This window comes from Hypanus sabinus, chromosome 12 (genome assembly GCF_030144855.1).
Source record: "Hypanus sabinus isolate sHypSab1 chromosome 12, sHypSab1.hap1, whole genome shotgun sequence".
NCBI lineage: Eukaryota > Metazoa > Chordata > Chondrichthyes > Myliobatiformes > Dasyatidae > Hypanus > Hypanus sabinus.
Window position 1 is genome coordinate 3,543,326 of NC_082717.1, and position 18,333 is coordinate 3,561,658.

The following is an 18,333-nucleotide window of genomic DNA, read 5'->3' on the forward strand; positions in this document are numbered from 1 at the left end:
GATGCTTGTTAGGAACTATTTGACAACAGTCTCCTGTGCTAATTCAGCAGTATAACGTCCCACATAAACAAAAGTGTTTTTGTTCAAGATTTGTCTCAACTAAGTGACGGGCCCAATTAACCGAAGGCCTGATAACCAGAACCCACACTATCTGGATTTCCAGAAAATTCTTGCGTACAGCCTCACACAGAAGATAATGACTAAGGTTAGTCCAGGTTAGAATAATCAGGGGCTAAAAAAAGAACTCAAATTTCAGAGACTCAATGGGGAGAATACTTCCTCTAGCCAAGTAATGTGAAATGAGAAGTCTCAAATCAAGGGGCAGGCCATATCAAACGGAGGAGAATCACCACGCAGTCAGGCTCATTCTCATGTCATGACATTTGGTTCACAAGACATGGGAGCAGACTTTGGCCATTCAGTACATTGCATTGGCTCCATCAGGGCTCAACACCACTCAGTACTAAATGCAGTCTGACCAAGGCCTTGTAAAGCCTCAGCATGGCAACCTTGCTTTTGTATTTTCATCCTCTCAAAATTGTATTCCTTCCTTCCCACAGACTCAACCTGCACGTTAACCTTTAGGGAATCCTGCACAAGGACTCCCAAGTCCTTTTGCACATCTGATTTTTGAATTTTCTCCCCACTCATAAAATAGTCCATGCCTTTATTTGTTCTACCAAAGTGCACAACCATTAACTTCCCTAAATTTCATTCCATATGGCACTTTTTTTTTTACCCATTCTCCCATTCTGTAGTCTCCCTGTTTCATCAACACTATCTGTCCTTCCACCTAGCTTTGCATTGTCTGCAAACTTGGCCACAATGCTATCAATTCCATCACCCAAACCTTTCACATACAATGTGAAAAGAACTGACCCCTGCAGAACATCACTAGTCACCATGAGCCAACCTGAAAAAGCCCCCAACATTATTACTCTGCCTCCTGCCAGTTAGCCAGCCAATCTTCTTTCCTGTAACGAGTCAATCTTCTTTCCTGTAACGAGTCTGCTTAACGAGAGCCCATGTGCAGACCCTTGTCAAAGGCCTTCTGAAAATCCAAATAAAGACCCAACAATTCTTTTATCTATCCTGTCTATTATTTCCTCAAAGATTTCCAACTGATTTTTCAGATAAAGATTTTCCCATAAGGAAACAATGCTGACTTTGGCCTATTTTATCACGTAGCTCTAAGTACCCCAAAGCCTTATTCTTAATAATGTACTCCAATGGTTTTCCAGCCAGAGGTCAGAGAAACTCACCTATAATTAACTTGGTTCTGCCTCACTCCCTTCTTAGAGTGGAGAGATCTTCAATTTTCCAGTGCTGCAAAACTACTTCAAAGTCAATTTATTCTTTAAAGATCATTAGTAATGCCTCTACAATCTCTTCAGCTACCTTTTTTAGAACCTCAAGACATAGTCTATCTGGACAAGTGACTTCTCTACCTTCAGACTTCTCAGCACCTTCTTGCAAATAGCAACACCTCCAACATCTGCCCTGACACTCGCATTTCTGGCATTCTGCTGGTGTCGTCCATAGTGAAGGCCGACACAAAATACTTCAGTTTGTCCACCATTTGTCTCCCATTACTATCCCCCCAACATCACTTTCCAGCAGACTGATAAGCACTCTTGTCTCTTTTTTTACTCTTTATATATCTGAAACTTGTGTACCCTGATATTATTGACTAGTTTACCATCATAGTTCATCTTCTCTCCTTGTGGCTATAGTGAAAATTTGTTGTGTGGCATCAGTACAGCACAAGTAAAAACTATGCTGAGTGTAAGAATAGCACAACAGTGCTCATGGGTCCAGAGGGAGACTGAGCTCCACTCATTAACACAACGGAGGATTATGTATTCATGTTACTCTGTGTTCTTACCATTTAAGGAACATCAGCCGTCTTCCTGCAGTTTGAAGGGCACCTGTTTCATGAGATTATATTAAAAGTACGTGCTAGTCATCACCAATTCCCCTCCACCACCACTGCCAGCCCCACTTACCTTTGAACGCGATTTGCTGAATTTCTTGATTTTGGCCACATCGTCTGCGGAGAACATGGGAGACACCTCCTTACTCATCATCTTGACATGGCACGCAATCAGAATCGTCCTGAAGAAAACAAAGCATTCATACTTACATAGGATCCCTTCTCCTTATTATGCAAAGATTAGCTTTCATTTGACAGAGCACGACAAACAGAGCAATTATCTTAGAAAAAAATCAGACTCAGGTTTATAATCACTGCCATATGTCGTGAAACTTGCTTTGTGGTAGTACAGTGCAAAACATGTACTATAAACTACATTAAGAAATATATTTTTAAGAATAAAATACTACAGGAAGAGCAAAAATATTGAGGTAGTGTTGCGTTCATTATCCATTCAAGCATCTAATAAGACCATAAGACACAGGAGCAGAATTAGGCCATTCAGCCCATCGAGTCTGCTCAACCATTCCATCATGGCTGATCCTGCCTTCTCGCCATGTCCTCTGATGCCTGGCTGATCAGGAAACTTCAACTTAAAATATACCCACGGACTTGGGCTCCCCTGCAGTCTGTGACAGAGCATTCCACAGAATCGCTACTCCCTGGCTAAAAAAATCCTCTGCTCTAAAGGGTCACCCCTCAATTTTGAGGTTGCACCCTCTAGTTCTGGATATTCCCACCATTGGGAACATCCTCTCCACATCCACCCTATCTAGACCTTTCAACAGTCAGTAGGTTTCAATGAGATCCCCCCCCCCCACCCTTCTTCTAAATTCCAGTACAGGCTGACCACAGACTCAGCCTGTAAATTACCTCTGGGAGTCTAGTCCGAGGACTCCCAAGTCTCTGTACCTCTGATGTTTGAACCTTCCCATTTAGATAATAGCCCACACTATTGCTCCTTTAACCAAAATGCATTTCCCAGCACTGTATTCCATCTGCCACTTTTTTGGACATTCTTCCAATTTGTCTAAGTCCTGTTGCAATCACATTGCTTCCTCAGCACTACCTACCCCTCCACCTATCTTTGTATCACCCGCAAACATTCCGTTATCTAAATCACTAAATCTAAGTAGTAGTGGTCCCAATACTGAATACAGGGTAAATGGTAGGGCATTGAGGAATGCGGAGGAACAGAGAGATCTAGGAATAACAGTGCATAGTTCCCTGAAGGTGGAGTCTCATGTAGATAGGGTGGTGAAGAAGGCTTTTGGAATGCTGTCCTTTATAAATCAAAGCATTGAGTACAGAAGTTGGAATGTAATGTTAAAATTGTACAAGGCATTGGTAAGGCCAAATTTAGAATATTGTGTGCAGTTCTGGTCACCGAATTATAGGAAAGATATCAATAAATTAGAGAGAGTGCAGAGACGATTTACTAGGATATTACCTGGGTTTCAGCACTTAAGTTACAGAGTAAGGTTGAACAATTTAGGTCTCTATTCATTGGAGCGTAGAAGGTTGAGGGGGGATTTGATCGAGGTATTTAAAATTTTGAGAGGGATAGATAGAGTTGACGTGAATAGGCTGTTTCCATTGAGAGTAGGGGAGATTCAAACGAGAGGACATGAATTGAGAGTTAGGGGGCAGAAGTTTAAGGGAAACACGAGGAGGTATTTCTTTACTCAGAGAGTGATAGCTGTGTGGAATGAGCTTCCTGTAGAAGTAGTAGAGGCCAGTTCAGTTGTGTCATTTAAGGTAAAATTGGGTAGGTATATGGACAGGAAAGGAGTGCGGGTAGGTGGGACTAGGTGAGATTAAGAGTTCGGCACGGACTAGAAGGGCCGAGATGGCCTGTTTCCGTGCTGTGATTGTTATATGGTTATACTGACCCCCGACTAACACCACTGGCAGCCAAACAGAAAGAGCCCCTTTTATTCCCACTCAGTGATTCCTACCTCTCAGCCATTCTACTATCCATAACATCTTTCCTGTAATGCCAAAGGATTGTATCTTGTTCAGCAGCCTCATGTGTGGCACTTTATCAAATGCCTTCTGAAAATCCAAGTAAGTGTTGTCCACTGCCTCTCCTTTGTCCACCCTGTTAGCTACTTTCTCCAACAACTCTTAACAGATGTGTCAAGCAAGGTTTCCCTGTACAGAAACCATGCTGACTTTGACTAGTTTTATCATTAGTTGCCAAGTACCCCGAAACCTCATCCTTAGTGATAGACTCCAACACTTGCCCAACCAGGGGTTCAGCTAACTTGCCTATAATTACCTTTCTTTTGCCTTCTTCCCTTCTTAAAGGCATTTGCAACCTCCCAGTCCTGCAGGACCAGGCCAGAATCAAGTGATTCTTGAAAGATCATGACCAATGCATCTGTTATCTCTTCTGCAACCTCTCTCAGGACTCTGGGATGTTGTCCATCTGCCCCAGGTGACTGATCCACCTTAACACCTTTCAGTTTGCCTGGCACTTTTCTTTGCAATAGCAATGACACTCACAGACCTCCGGCACACTGTTAGTGGCTTCCACAGTGAGGACAGATGGAAAGTATCCATTAAGTTCATCTGCCATGTCTTTGTCACCCATTACTCCCTCACCAGCATCATTTTCCAGTGGTCCAGTATCAACTCCAACCTCTATGTAACTGGAAAAACTTCTAGCATTCTGCTCAATATTAATGGCTAGCCTGCCCTCGAATTTCATCTTTTCCCTTCTTCCAGTTTTTTTAATTTGCCTTTTGTTGGATTTTGAAAGCTTTCCAATCATCCAACTTCCGACTCACTTTTGCTACCTTGTGCTTATGAATCCTTAACTTCCATATCTGCCACAGTTGCCTACTCCTGCCATTTGAGAACAACTACTTCTGTGGGACATACATATCCTGCGCCTTGGGAACTAGTCACAGAAAGTTCAGCCATCTCTGCTTTGGTGTCATCCCCAACAGTATCCTCCTCCTAATCCACCTGGGCAAGCTCCTCTCTCATGCCTCTGTAATTCTCTTTATTCCATTGTGAGACTGATACATGTGACTTGTGCTTCCCCCTCTCAAATTGCAGTATGAATTCAATCATACTATGATCACTAAGGGTTCCTTTAAATTAAGCATCCTAATAAGATCTGGGTTACTATCTAGAAGGGAAGAAACTGTTTCTAAAATGTTGAGTCTTCAGGCTCCTGTACCATCTCACTGGCAGCAATGAGACGTCCTGAATGATGGGTGTAGTCTTCAAAAGCTGGGGAGCTGGCTGTGTTTACAACCATCTGCACCTTTTTCCTGATCCTCCTTACCAGACCTTGATGCAACCTGAAAGAATGCTGTACATGTGGTGCATCTGTAGAAAACTTGCAGAATCTTTGGTGACGTACCAAATCTTTTCACACTCCTAATACAATAAGGCTGCTGGTGTGCCTTCTTTGTAATTATCCATGAAACTTATAGTGTCTCACTGTAACTAACAATGGGTGATGAGATTGTGGCATTGAGTCCCTGTTAGATGGGAAAGAATCTTTATTGGGAGGATGACTGCGTAGGGTCGGTAAAAGCTGCAGATCATCCATCATGAGCACTAACTTCCCCAGCAGAGGACACCTCCAAAGGCATTCCTCAAGAAAGCAGAATCCATCATTCAGGCCCCTATCACTCAGGACATGCCCTCTTCATGTTGCTGCCATCGAGGAGGTGGTATACCAGCCTGAAGAGAGAGACTCCACTTTTCAGGAACAGTTTCTTCCCTTCTGCCATCAAACTTCTGAATGGGGAGTGAATCCACTTTTTTTATTTTTGCTCTGCGTTTTTATTTGTACTACTTAATTGAATTCTTTATACAGATTTCTTATTGTAACATATAGTTTTATTATATTAAACTCTATTCTGATTCTACCGGTGTCGTCACTTTCAAAGAACAATGGACTTGCACCCTAGAACTCAATGATACTGAAGCAGAGGCCATTGTTATTGATGTTTAACTCAAAACAGTGAGGCTTAACAGGTACCATGGAAACACAACGCTATCAAAGGCATCAGATTTCAGAGTTCAATCCCGACATCACTATTTGTATGTTCTCCCCGAAGCGTGTGTTTCCTCTGGCTGCCTGTTTCCTCCCTCTGTCCAATTGATCATTGTCATGTGAACAGGCTAGGATTGAATAGGTGGGTTACTGCCCGTTGACTGCACCACATTTTATCTCTAAATAAATACCAGTACGGCTCATGCAGACCAAGCCTTTGGTTCATTGGTTAATAACTTCACAAAACCAAAATGAAATTCTGTGCTGCTTTCAACCACAGACGAGATCCTAAACACCCAGGCTTACTACAGTACTGTGGAGTTAATCCAGAAAATGAATCGAATCGGCTGGAATGGTGCAGACAGAGGTATTTAGACCTCAAATACATAGGGCATCGAAGGGTACCATGTGACTATGAGGAAATGGGGTTAGCGTAGATGACGAAAAAGGATCAGTGTGGACGTGGTGCACAAAGGAGCTGTTTGTGTTGTCCCACTCCGGCTCCAAGACCATTCATTCCAGGTCTCTGCCTGCAATGGTTCTAGCCAGCTTTCCAACTCTACACTTCACGTTCTGCAGACAAACAGGTTACAATGACCCTTTTCTTAATCTACAGTAACCCCAAGCAAGGTACACTGCATTTCAATGTCATGTAGACTATATTTTATTAGGAAGGAGAAGACTCAGTTTTTACAGGTGTACCGTTGCTGAGCACTCTTACTAGCTGGTACGGAGGGGCGATTGAACAGGATTGGAAAAAACAAAGTTGTAAACTGAGCCAGCTCCATTTTGAGCACTCGCCTTCCCAGCGTCCAGGACATCTTCAAAAGGCCATGCCTCAAAATAGTAGCATTCATCATTAAGCACCCCTATCACCCTGGACGTGTTCTCTTCTCATTGTGACCAGAGAGGTGGAGCCTGAAGACACACACTCAATGTTTCAGGAACAGCTTCTTCCCCTCTGCCATCAGATATCTGAATTTGAACCCATGTCCACTACCTCATTTTTCTGTTCTCTTTTTGCACTACTTAATTTAATTTTTAAAAATACACTTACAAAGTGATGCATTGCAATGTACTGCTGCCACAAACAAATTTCACAATACCGGTGATATTTGCTGATATTACAACCATTGTTGGCAGAATTTCAGATGGAGACAAGTCCTACAGGAATGAGATACACCAGCCAGTTGAGTTGCATCTCAGCAACAATCTTGCACTCAACACCAGTCAGACCAAAGTTGACTTCAGGAAGGGCAAGATGTGGAAACATGAATCAATCCTCACCGTGGAATCAGAAGTGCAGAGAGTGGATCTATCGCTGATCCCAACACATCCATGCAGCTATAAAGGAGGCAGGACAGCGGCTATACATCAGCAGTTTGAGGAGATTTGGTTTGTCATCCAAAACACCCAAACTTCTATGGAGGTATTGTAAAAAGCAGTCTGACTGACCTGGTTATGGGGGCAGCTACTGCACAGGATTGAAGTAATCTGCAGAAAGTTATAAAACTAGTCAACTCCATCATGGGTACTAGTCTCTGCAGGATCCAAGATATCCTCAAGGAGCGATGCATCAGAAAAGCAGCTTCCATCATTAAGGACCCCCACCACCCCAGATGTGCCCTCTTCTTACTGTTACCATCGGGAAGGTGGTAGAGGAGCCTGAAGGCACATGCTCAGCAATTCAGGAAAAGCTTTTTCCCCCTCTGCCATCCTGAATGGACATTGAAACCATGAACTGCCTCACTTTTTTTTAAATTTCTGTTTTTGAACTATTTATCTTAATACAAGGTTCCTTACAGTTGTTATTGCTAGGGTTGACAATGGGGACAAGCTCCCACTACCTATTTAATGCTCCAAATTGTGTGCACCTCAAATAGTCCAGCTCCTGGTCTTCACCTGTTTCTACTAACAAGAGAAGAAGCAAAGCAGATTACTGGCACGTTAAAACCAGTTGCTTTGGTCAAGCAGGGCTTGTCAGCATTGATTGGCAACTCATTTAGAAGGAAAACTCTGATCTCAAATCAGTGCGGCTATACCCACTCATGGGGAAGGCTTCAGCAGTAATCCCAGAGGGGAAAGTCCACAGCTGGAGCCACTGGGGCAGTCCGACATTGAGTTCAATGCTGAGTGGACACTCCTGCGACGCTGTTGGTGCCAAACTGTATGGGTCTCCCCCGTTCCTTCGGGTTCATCAGATGTGTGGAGAGGGGGACACGGGCACCAGCTTGCCCTCCTACTGTACTGCCCTGGCCTGCCTGCATATCTAAAAAGCTCAGAGGCATCTTAATTACTTAATATACGTATCTCCTTACCGTAATTCAGTTTTGATTTTCTGTATTTATTTTACATTGTACTGCTGCCGCAAAGCTAATAAATTTCACAACACATGCCGGTGACAGTAACCTACACAACATGACTGCTGAAGAATGTGTTTTCTGTTATATTGTTCTGTATCAACTACTCAGTGTCAAACAAACACGCTCTTCTGTAATCTTCTTTAAAATGCTTTCCTCTCACCCGGAACGAAACCTGCGCTTCTGACACCACACCCTGTTTGTGTGATAAATGTTGCAAGAGCGCTGACTACCGAGGGCGAACTGTGCCCCCTGGTGGTGAGTGAAGCATTAACGCTGCCTTACCTGAACGTGCCGGAGGTGTAGCCATTCTTCTTGCCCGGCAGGCAGCGGTAGGTACCCACCACCTGCACCCGGTCACCCGGCTTAACCACATCCACCAGATCGTTGTCCAGAATGATGTCGACGGAGCGAGGCAGCTGACCAGCGGGAGCTTTCTCTGGCATCTCCTGAATGGTGATGGTCTGGTGGTCTTTGTACGAAGACAGTCCAAACTCCGTCTCCAGGGGATTATTCTCTTCATCCTAGTGAGGTTAAAGCCAAAGTAAATTATCAAAGTACACGTCACCACGTTCCATCCAGAGACTCAACTTCTTGCAGACATTTACAAGAAAATAAATTTCTGAAAAACACAGACCTACAGACATACAAAATGCAAGAGGACAAATTGTACAAGTAATGAAGTCAAAGTAAACAATATTGAGAACACGAGTTGCAGAGTCCTTGAAAGTGAGTCTGTAGGCTGTGAGTTGGTTCAGGGTAATAACAACGCGTCCAGAAGCTGCTGGTGTGGGATCCAAGGCTCCTGTACCTCCTGCCCGACGGCAGCAGCGGGAGATATGGCCTGGATGGTGGGGTTCTTGATGGATGCTGCAGGGCTTCGGGTCAATGCACTCAATGTTGGGGAGAGCTTTTTCTGTGATTAATGAGGCTGTATCCATCACTTTTTGTCGATTCTTCCATACCAGGCCATGATGCTGCCAGTCAGGCTGCCCTCTACTGTGCAGTTTCAAAGTTTGTCAAGCTTTTAGGTGACATGCCAAATCTACGCAGTTGGGGTACTGTCATTCCTTCTGTGACAGATCAGAAGTCGCACAGTTCTTGATCAGAAGTCTAAACGGGTGTCGAATTAGTCTCCAATGTTCTCTCCGAAGCCACGGATGCATCGTATCGGATTGATTGTGAGAATGTGGTGCGCATGCAGCTGACTGAATCGCGCACGCAGAGGCACTTTCTTTTAGCACAGGGTTTCAACTGCGTGTTTTCAAATTCAGTGAGCCTGCTTCACTGCCCAACTCTGCAAGTTGCCCAGCGCGTATAATTACCAACATGAGTCAATAAAAACATTTAATCACACTATTCTATTGTTATTCTTGCTCTGTGCATATACATAACGGAGACTCCGACCAGTATGTTGGAACCACCTGACTTTCAAACCCAGATGGTGCAGGAGCTCAGCACCGGTGGAGGGAAATGGAGGGTTGACACACTGGGTCAAGGCTTCCACGCCAGCCAGTCCCACATGAAACACTGCGCCACAAACACCAAGCAAGACAAGAATCACAACATCAGAAAAAAGCTCTGCACTGTGGAACAAGGTCAACGGACAGCTCACCTAACGGAAAGGCTCAATTATTCCTGAAGGAGAGAGCAAAGATACCTCAACAGAAGCCTGCATCCAAGATGCCCTACGCAACACTGGAGTACAATTTTTAATGTGTTCTGAGGAAAATATAGAGGGGTTGCATGGAACCCACTGCTGGGGGAATGGGGGAGGTTGGTAGAGACATTACAGATGTTAAATAGGCTCATGGATGATAGAAAAATGGAAGGCTACGTATGAGACAAAATCTGGTCTGATCTTGTAGTAGGTTAAAGCCTCAGCACATTGTGGGTGAAGGTCCTGGACTACTCTATGTTCCTCGAATGGCTAATAGAAGGGGGCATAATTTCAAGGTGACCGGAGGAAAACGTGGGAAGTCAGAGGTACAGTTAATTCTTTTAAATAAAGAGAGTGATGGGTGCCTGGAACTCACTGCTGGGGGGTGGTAGTAGCGGTAGATACATGAGGGGCATTTCAGACACATTAGGAAAATGGAAGGGCTATGCGGGACGGAAGGCTTAGATTGATCTTGGAGCAGGCTAAAAGGTCAGCACATTGAAGTGTCTCTACTATGCTGTAATGTTCGATGTTCTAAGGCGGAGTGTCTCTGGGACTGCTGAACGTGGCTGACCTCTCACCCCACAGAGTGGTGGGTGTGTCAGGGGTGATGGTAGAGGCTGATGCATTAAGAGACTCAGATAGATGAGAGAAGAATGAAGGCCTATGTAGGAGGGAAGATGGACTGACCTTGGGAGTAGGTTAAAGAGTCAGCCAAAGGACCTGGACTCTGCTCCCCATTGTAAAGGACATTGAACTACCTTATCTTCATGGTGCTCTGTAAATAAATTACTATTATACTGTCTATTTCTACATTCTGACCATAAGCAGCAAGCACACATGAATTGCCCTAACTGCTGCAGATTCCGTGATTGTGAAACTGTTCACCATGGCCCCGAGCACACCGGAATCAAACCCAGTAAAACGCAGTGGAGCTTTGCGCATCCTGGCAATGACAGCTCTGGATCAGTGTGTGGCAATTGCACGTGAGTGGACAGTGTCGAGAGTTGCACTGTCTGAGGCAACTTTAAATGCAAAATATCCCACACGTTTTATTTTGTTTTACAGGCCCTCCTCGCCAAATGAGCCTGCGCTGCCCAAATACACTTATGTGACCAATTAGCCTACTCACCTGTACTTCTGTGCGATGAGAGAGGAAACTGGAGAACAGCAAGAACGGACAAACTCCTTAAAGCAGCAGCAAAAAATTGAACCCAGGTCACTAGTGCTGCAACAACACTGCACTACCATTATGTTGGGGCAAACTCTGAACTTCGATGTAGAACAAAATATTAACTTAAGAAAACAATCGGAACGTGGACTGTAAATTTAAAATGCAGCTCTGGACAACAGGTTCTCAGAGCTAAGAAAAGCAGGTATTTGAAAAATTTGGTATCTGGAGTGCGGGTGCAAAAGGAGGAGGTGTGAAGGTTATATCGTATTGTAGATGCATTGTAAATATAGAATTTTCCTTTGAACTTTAGTATATAAATGTCACATAATATTGGGTCAAACAGACTTCTCAGTTTTTGGTCAAATAAAAGATTACATCATAGCTGCAAGCTGTGTCTCTCCGGTGACTGTTCACATCACAAAAACTACACAGTGCCACCTAGAATGGGCTCCTTTTGTACGTGTAAAGAATCTGCAGATGCTGGAAATCTTGAATGATGCACACAAAATGCTGGAGGAAGTCATCAAGCAGCATCACTTCTGTCCAAGCGTCTCAGCCCGAAACGATGTTTATTCCCTCTCAGATGACTTGCTCAGCTCCTCTGGCATTCTGTGCATTACTGCAGGAGGATATGGGTACAAGTGGGGAGACATCTAACCGTTCATTTGTAAGAGATACCGACATTTAACAAGCCGCTCCAACCCAATGAGCCCAAGCTGCCCAATTATACCCATCTAACCAATGAACCTCCTAGCCTGCACACCTGTGGCACGTGGAGGAAAGTGGAGCACCTGAGCAAACCAGAGGGTCACAGGCAGACCGTACGAACGCCTGACACACCACCGTCACAGGCAGACCATACAAACTCTCACACACCACCGTCACAGGCAGACCATACAAACTCTCACACACCACCGTCACAGGCAGACCGTACAAACGCCCGACACACCACGGTCACAGGCAGACCGTACAAATGCCTGACACACCACCGTCCCAGGCAGACCGTACAAACATCTGACACACCACCGTCCCAGGCAGACTGTACAAACATCTGACACACCACCGTCACAGGCAGACCGTACAAACTCCTGACACACCACCGTCACAGGCAGACCGTACAAACTCCTGACACACCACCGTCACAGGCAGACCGCACAAACGCCTGACACACCACAGTCACAGGCAGACCGTACAAACTCCTGACACACCACGGTCACAGGCAGACCGTACAAACTCCCGACACACCACGGTCCCAGGCAGACCGTACAAACGCCTGACACACCACCGTCACAGGTCACCGTCACCGTCACCAGCACTATATTATAGTGAATACCACTGTCCTCTTCCCCTCCCCCCCTTAATCTGGCATCTTTCCCCCTTACTTTCCAGTCCTAATGAAGGGCCTCAGCCTGAAGTATCGACCGTTTATTCATTCTCATGGAAGCTGCCTGACCTGCTGAGATCCTCCAGCACGTTGTGCGTTCTGCGCTGCATTCCGGCATCTGCAGGTTCTCTTGCGTTAAAGACTCACTGCTCCACTGTGAAGCTTCTTCACAGGACGTCTACCCTGAAAACTTTCAATCCTTTCAATCCTCTCTCACCGTTCCCTGTCATCTGTGTTGCCCTCCAGCCAGACTCGCTACCACGGCTATGCGTCATGTCCTGTCCTGCATCCCCAACCCACCTCCTTATTTGTCACCTTCCTTTCTGGTCCTGAAGGGTCGACTGTTTATCCCGTTCCCTAGTGCTGCCTAACCCAAGTTCCTCCAGCCTGTTGTGTGTGTTACAGAAGGCAAGAGGGCCACTAGAGACCAGACTGGGGAATAAAGGAAGGGAGGGGAACTGGAAAAATTATAGGAATGAGAAATTAAGAGGTGTTAAGAAGGTGGTGGTGGGTGGGGAGAGAGAGGAGAACAAGATGGCAGGTATACTTGAGTCCAGGTTTTTTTTTTGGTGGGGGGAGAGAGAGGGAGCAGGGTTAGTGGGTTGAGAAAGGGGGTGATGAAATAAGCTGGAAAAGGAGAGAACACCCCACCTTCCGCCCAGGTATTCTCCACCCTGATGGTATGAATATCGATTGCGGTAACTGCTCCCATTTATATATCCATTTTGTTTTTGTTTCAGGAAGCTGCCTTCACCTGCCCATTCTCCTACGGCCCACTACCTCGCCTGTCAGGTTTCTTCTTTCCAGCCCTTTTCCACCTATCCCCAGCTTCTCCCCCTCCATTTATCCATCTGGCCACCGGGTCAAGCATCCAGTGGTCCTGGCGAGGCCTCCTCTACATCGGTGAGACCCCATATCGCTTCGGACACCACTTTATCAAGCACCTCTGCTCCGTCAGACAGGGTTTCCTGTTCTCTACCATTTCAATTCCACCCTTAGCTGGCTTTACTTAAAACCTGCCAGTGTGTCCTCCCTCCCTGACCCCCACCTTCTTGCCCTTCCCTTTCCAGTCCTGATAAAGGGTCTCAGCCTGAAACATTAACTGTTTAATTCCCCTCCATAGATGCTGCCTGACCTGCCAAACCCATCATGGGCACTAGCCTCCTCAACATCAACAACATTCGTCAAAAGGCTGTGCCTCAGAAAAGTAGCACCCATCAGTGAGGACCCCACGTGCCCGCTTCTCATAACTGCCTAAGTGGATGCACAGGAGTCTGAAGACCATGACTCCATTCCTCACAAGATGGCACTTGACTGCTGAGTTCCTCCAGCATGTTGTGTGTTATTCGAGATTTCCAGGATGCCCTTTTTTTATTGTTTCCATTAGGGAGGAGTGTTCCTGGGACACACACTCAACGCTTCAGGAATAGCTTCTTCTCTATCACCAGATTTCTAAATGGTCCAGGAACACTAACTCTTTACTGTCCTTTTCCACTATTTTGTAATATTTATTATAATTCTTTTTATACATTTATTAAAATCTTTTACTACATTAAAGAAATTTTACCCACATATGCCTGTTAAAAAACCCAGTGCCTCTAGCATTGTGTGTGATGAAAACAGAAATGCTACAGGTACTGGAAATCTGAGGTAAAACTGGAAAAGGAAGACTGAGCCGGTGAGCCAACATGTGCAGAAAAATATAACAGTGAACAGTTCAAAACAACGACCCTGAATCAGCTCTCGGAAATGTACTCGGCGATGCAGTCAGTTCAAGGAAAGAGCTGAGTACTGCCTTTCATACAACACTGGGGGAATGTGAGTTGTAATTTTTTTAATTTATAGAGCGGTGGATGTCTGAATGCCCTACTAGGGGTGGTGGTAGAGGCAGAAACATTTGAAGCTCCGCAGGAGGGAAGGGTTAGATTGTTTTTAGCAGGTTGATGGTGTGGTAGCGCAGTGGTTAGCGCAACAGTTTACAGTACAGGCAACCGGGGTTCAATTCCCACTGCTGCCATGAATAGGCTGTGATTAAATCCGGTGATTGCTGGGTTGAGTGGTTCGATGGGCCTATTCCACGCTGTATCTCAATAGATAAAAGGCTGACACAACATCGTCGGCTGAAGGGGCTGTAATGAGAAGTACTGTTCTGTTTTGTACTTATAATAATTTATCTCTATTCTACAATCATTTCAGAACAGCGGCTTTATTTTGAGATGCTTCACCCTACTTGCCTCAAACCTTCTGATGAGGGAGGTGGAAATGAGTGTACTTTCTATCAGAAATACTCCAACCAGCTCTCATTAAGGGTTACTTCAGATCCACCATTCCCAGCTCCGAGGGGGAAAATGGGAGAGCAGGACAACCATGCTCACTGTACACCAGCAGCCTCACCTTTGTTGGGTAGACGGCACTGGAAGGGAAAGCTTCCAGAGAAGTCATGTCCGTGTACTTGCGTTCAATGGTTTTCTTTGTGGCAGGACAATAGTGGACACTTCGAACAACTTTCGGACGTACCAGCGAACCTACACAGGATACAAAACAGGCTTAGCTCCATCAATTTATCAGACACAAAGCATGAAATACATGGTTTTCATTAACAACCAGCACAACTTAAGGGACTCAATGAAACCTGTTGCATTGCAGCAGACAGTGTAATAGATAATAAAACCATAAATTACAGTAGGTTAAAAAAGCACATGAAAAAGCGTAATGATATTGCTACGGTCCGTGCTCTCACTGTGCACATGTAGGTTTCTGCCAGATGCTCTGGTCTCCAACTCCACTACGGACAGTCCCAAGCCTGGCCAAGGGGCCAGCAAATGCATCCTGTAAAAACCTAGTGTTAACAGAACCTCGAGAGACATCTCCCTGAGAGAGGAAGGGGACGGAATAACTTGAAAGGCTAGCCCAGGGCAGAGAACTATGGCAAGCTGCTGTTGGCGACCTATGCCCCAGGAAGGGTAATGGGCAAGTAAGGCTTCCTCCTATATTCCAAAGCTGTGTGGATTAGGGTTAGTTGTGGGCATGCTATATTGGTGCTGCAAGTGTGATAAGACTTGCAGTCTGCTCCCAGCTCATCCTCGGACTGTGTTGGTCGTTGATGCATTTCACTGTATGTTTCAATGTACAGTGTCTATAAAAAGTATTTCTTACCCCCCCACCCACCAGAAGTTTCATGTTTTACAATATTAAATCACAATGGATTTAATTTGTCTTTATTTGACACTGATCAACAGAAAAAGACTTTGGTGTTGAAGTGAAAACAGATCTCTACAAAGTTATCTGAAGTAATTAGAAATACAAGACGAAATAATTGATTACATAAGTATTCACTGTTACGAGGGATGAACAACTCTGATGGGCAGAAGGGTACAGAGTTGCCCATATTCCCCTCTCCCCCCCCCTCCCCCGGTAGAATCACAAACTGTTACTGTTACCACGCTGCTAATGAGAGAGAAAGAGAGACAAAGGGAAAACATACTGGGACTGGAACATTTGCTTCAGATAAGGGAGAGATAACACCGGGGGAGAGAGACTTGTTGTTCCACCATGTTATGACTCCTGAAAGACTTATGGCTCCGGAGAAGGATTGTTTACTTGGTACCATTCTGTTCATTAAAATTCCTCAGTGGACAGCCAGTTTGATGGGCTAAGCCATTCAAAACTGATTGACACCTGAGACCACGTGAGTAGGGATAAAAGTGAGGTCTGGGGAGTCACCCCTCAGACACACCAGGAGACACACTAATGAGCACCGCTTAAGTGTTGGAACCCACGAGAAGGTGTGGGGCATCGGAGACCGAACGAAAGATCGGTCAAATTTTAACTCAGTGTTTATAGCGAGGGGGCTTGTGTGTGGTGTCCACCCTTGCCTTGGTGATGAGTCCACCATAGAAGAACGGTCTAGCTAAAGTCGAGAGGGGTCATACCTGAATGGCCACAACACATCAACGGATCAAGAACATAAAGGACTGTAGCAATCACTGTTTGCTCGCCCACTCTCTCTCTCCCTCCAACAGTTGCAACAAAAGAACCAACTACCTCAACCTACATGAACTGAACTGAACTTTATACTTTCCCATGGTAATTCATTAGAGCTTGTTTATTATTATACCCACACTTTTAGGTTTAGTATTGCTAACGTGTATTATCTGTATATTTGCATTGTTGATATTGATTTGTATATTTTACTAATAGACAATAGGTGCAGAAGTAGACCATTCGGCCCTTCGAGCCTGCACTGCCATTTTGAGATCATGGCTGATCAATTACTATCAATACTCGGTTCCTGCCTTGTCCCCATATCCCCTGATTCCCCTGTCCATAAGATACCTATCTAGCTCCTTCTTGAAAGCATCCAGAGAATTGGCCTCCACTACCTTCCGAGGCAGTGCATTCCAGACCCCCACAACTCTCTGGGAGAAGAAGTTTTTCCTTAACTCTGTCCTAAATGACCTACCCCTTATTCTCAAACCATGCCCTCTGGTACTGGACTCTCCCAGCATCTGGAACACATTTCCTGCCTCTATCTTGTCCAATCCCTTAATAATCTTGTATGTTTCAATCAGATCCCCTCTCAATCTCCTTAATTCCAGCATGTACAAGCCCAGTCTCTCTAACCTCTCTGTGTAAGACAGTCCAGACATCCCAGGAATTAACCTTGTGAATCTACGCTGCACTTCCTCTACGGCCAGGATGCCCTTCCTTAACCCTGGAGACCAAAACTGTACACAATACTCCAGGTGTGGTCTCACCAGGGCTCTGTACAAATGCAAGAGGATTTCCTTGCTCTTGTACTCAATTCCCTTTGTAATAAAGGCCAACATTCCATTAGCCTTCTTCACTGCCTGCTGCACTTGCTCATTCACCTTCAGTGACTGAGGAACAAGGACTGTTTTAAACACTGTTTTGAAAATCGTACCAGACTCCAACAGATACTTCTATCTTTGCTGGTAAGACACCCAGTTACGAGGTATGTAACATCACTCCCTTTAATATGACATACAAAATCATCACTGGCGCAGCCAACTGGTTTTAGAAGTCACATAATTAGTTAAATAGAGATTACCCTGTGTAGTTAAAGTGTTTCAATTGACTGTAGTAAAAATACGCCTGGAAGGTCCAACTACTGGTGAGTCAGTATCCTGGGGAAAAACTACATCATGAAGACAAAATAACACTTCACGCAACTCTGTGAAAAGGTTATTAAAAAGCTCCAGTCAGGAGATGGATCCAAGAAAATGTTCAAATCACTGAATATCCCTGGGAGTATAGTTCAGTTAATCATCAAAAAATGTAAAAAATGTGGCATAGCCGTAAATCTATATTCCAAAATTACTCAACTCCCGCAAGTTAGTATTTGGTAGATGCACCTTTGGCAGCAATTACAGCCTTGAGTCTGTGTGGATAGGTCTATGTATATGGAGGAATTTAAGGTGGGGGGATATATGGGAGGTAGGATTTAAGGGTCTGCACAGCATTGTGGGTCGAAGGGCCTGTACTGTGCTCTATCTGCCTAGGGCAGGTCATCCTCTAAAATCCGTGCATGACGGGGACTAGTGAGGGAGGCCAAGAGACTTATGCCAACTCTGGAGGAGTTACAAGCCTCAGTGCTGAGATGGGAGAGACTGTACAAACAACAACTGTTACCTGGGTGCTTCACCGGTCGCAGATTTATGGGAGAATGGCAAAGAGAAAGCCACTGTTCAAAAAAAAACTCACATGAAACCTCAGCTAGACAATGTCAGAAGGCACGTGGCAGACTCTGAAGTCAGCTGTAAGATTCTATAGTCAAATTAAAC

At 44.9% G+C, this 18,333-nt stretch overlaps 1 protein-coding gene across 1 annotated transcript in view; it reads right to left on the reverse strand.

The window, feature by feature from the left end:
* The window catches only part of mcm3 (minichromosome maintenance complex component 3), a 75,885-nt gene that overhangs the window by 44,102 nt on the left and 13,450 nt on the right, over positions 1-18,333 (reverse strand). The window contains exons 4-6 of the mRNA XM_059985439.1: positions 14,924-15,054; positions 8,597-8,835; positions 2,007-2,115 (exon numbers count right to left, since the gene is read on the reverse strand). Coding sequence (XP_059841422.1) covers positions 2,007-2,115; positions 8,597-8,835; positions 14,924-15,054 — 479 coding nt within the window. The remainder of the gene's footprint in view (positions 1-2,006; positions 2,116-8,596; positions 8,836-14,923; positions 15,055-18,333) is intronic.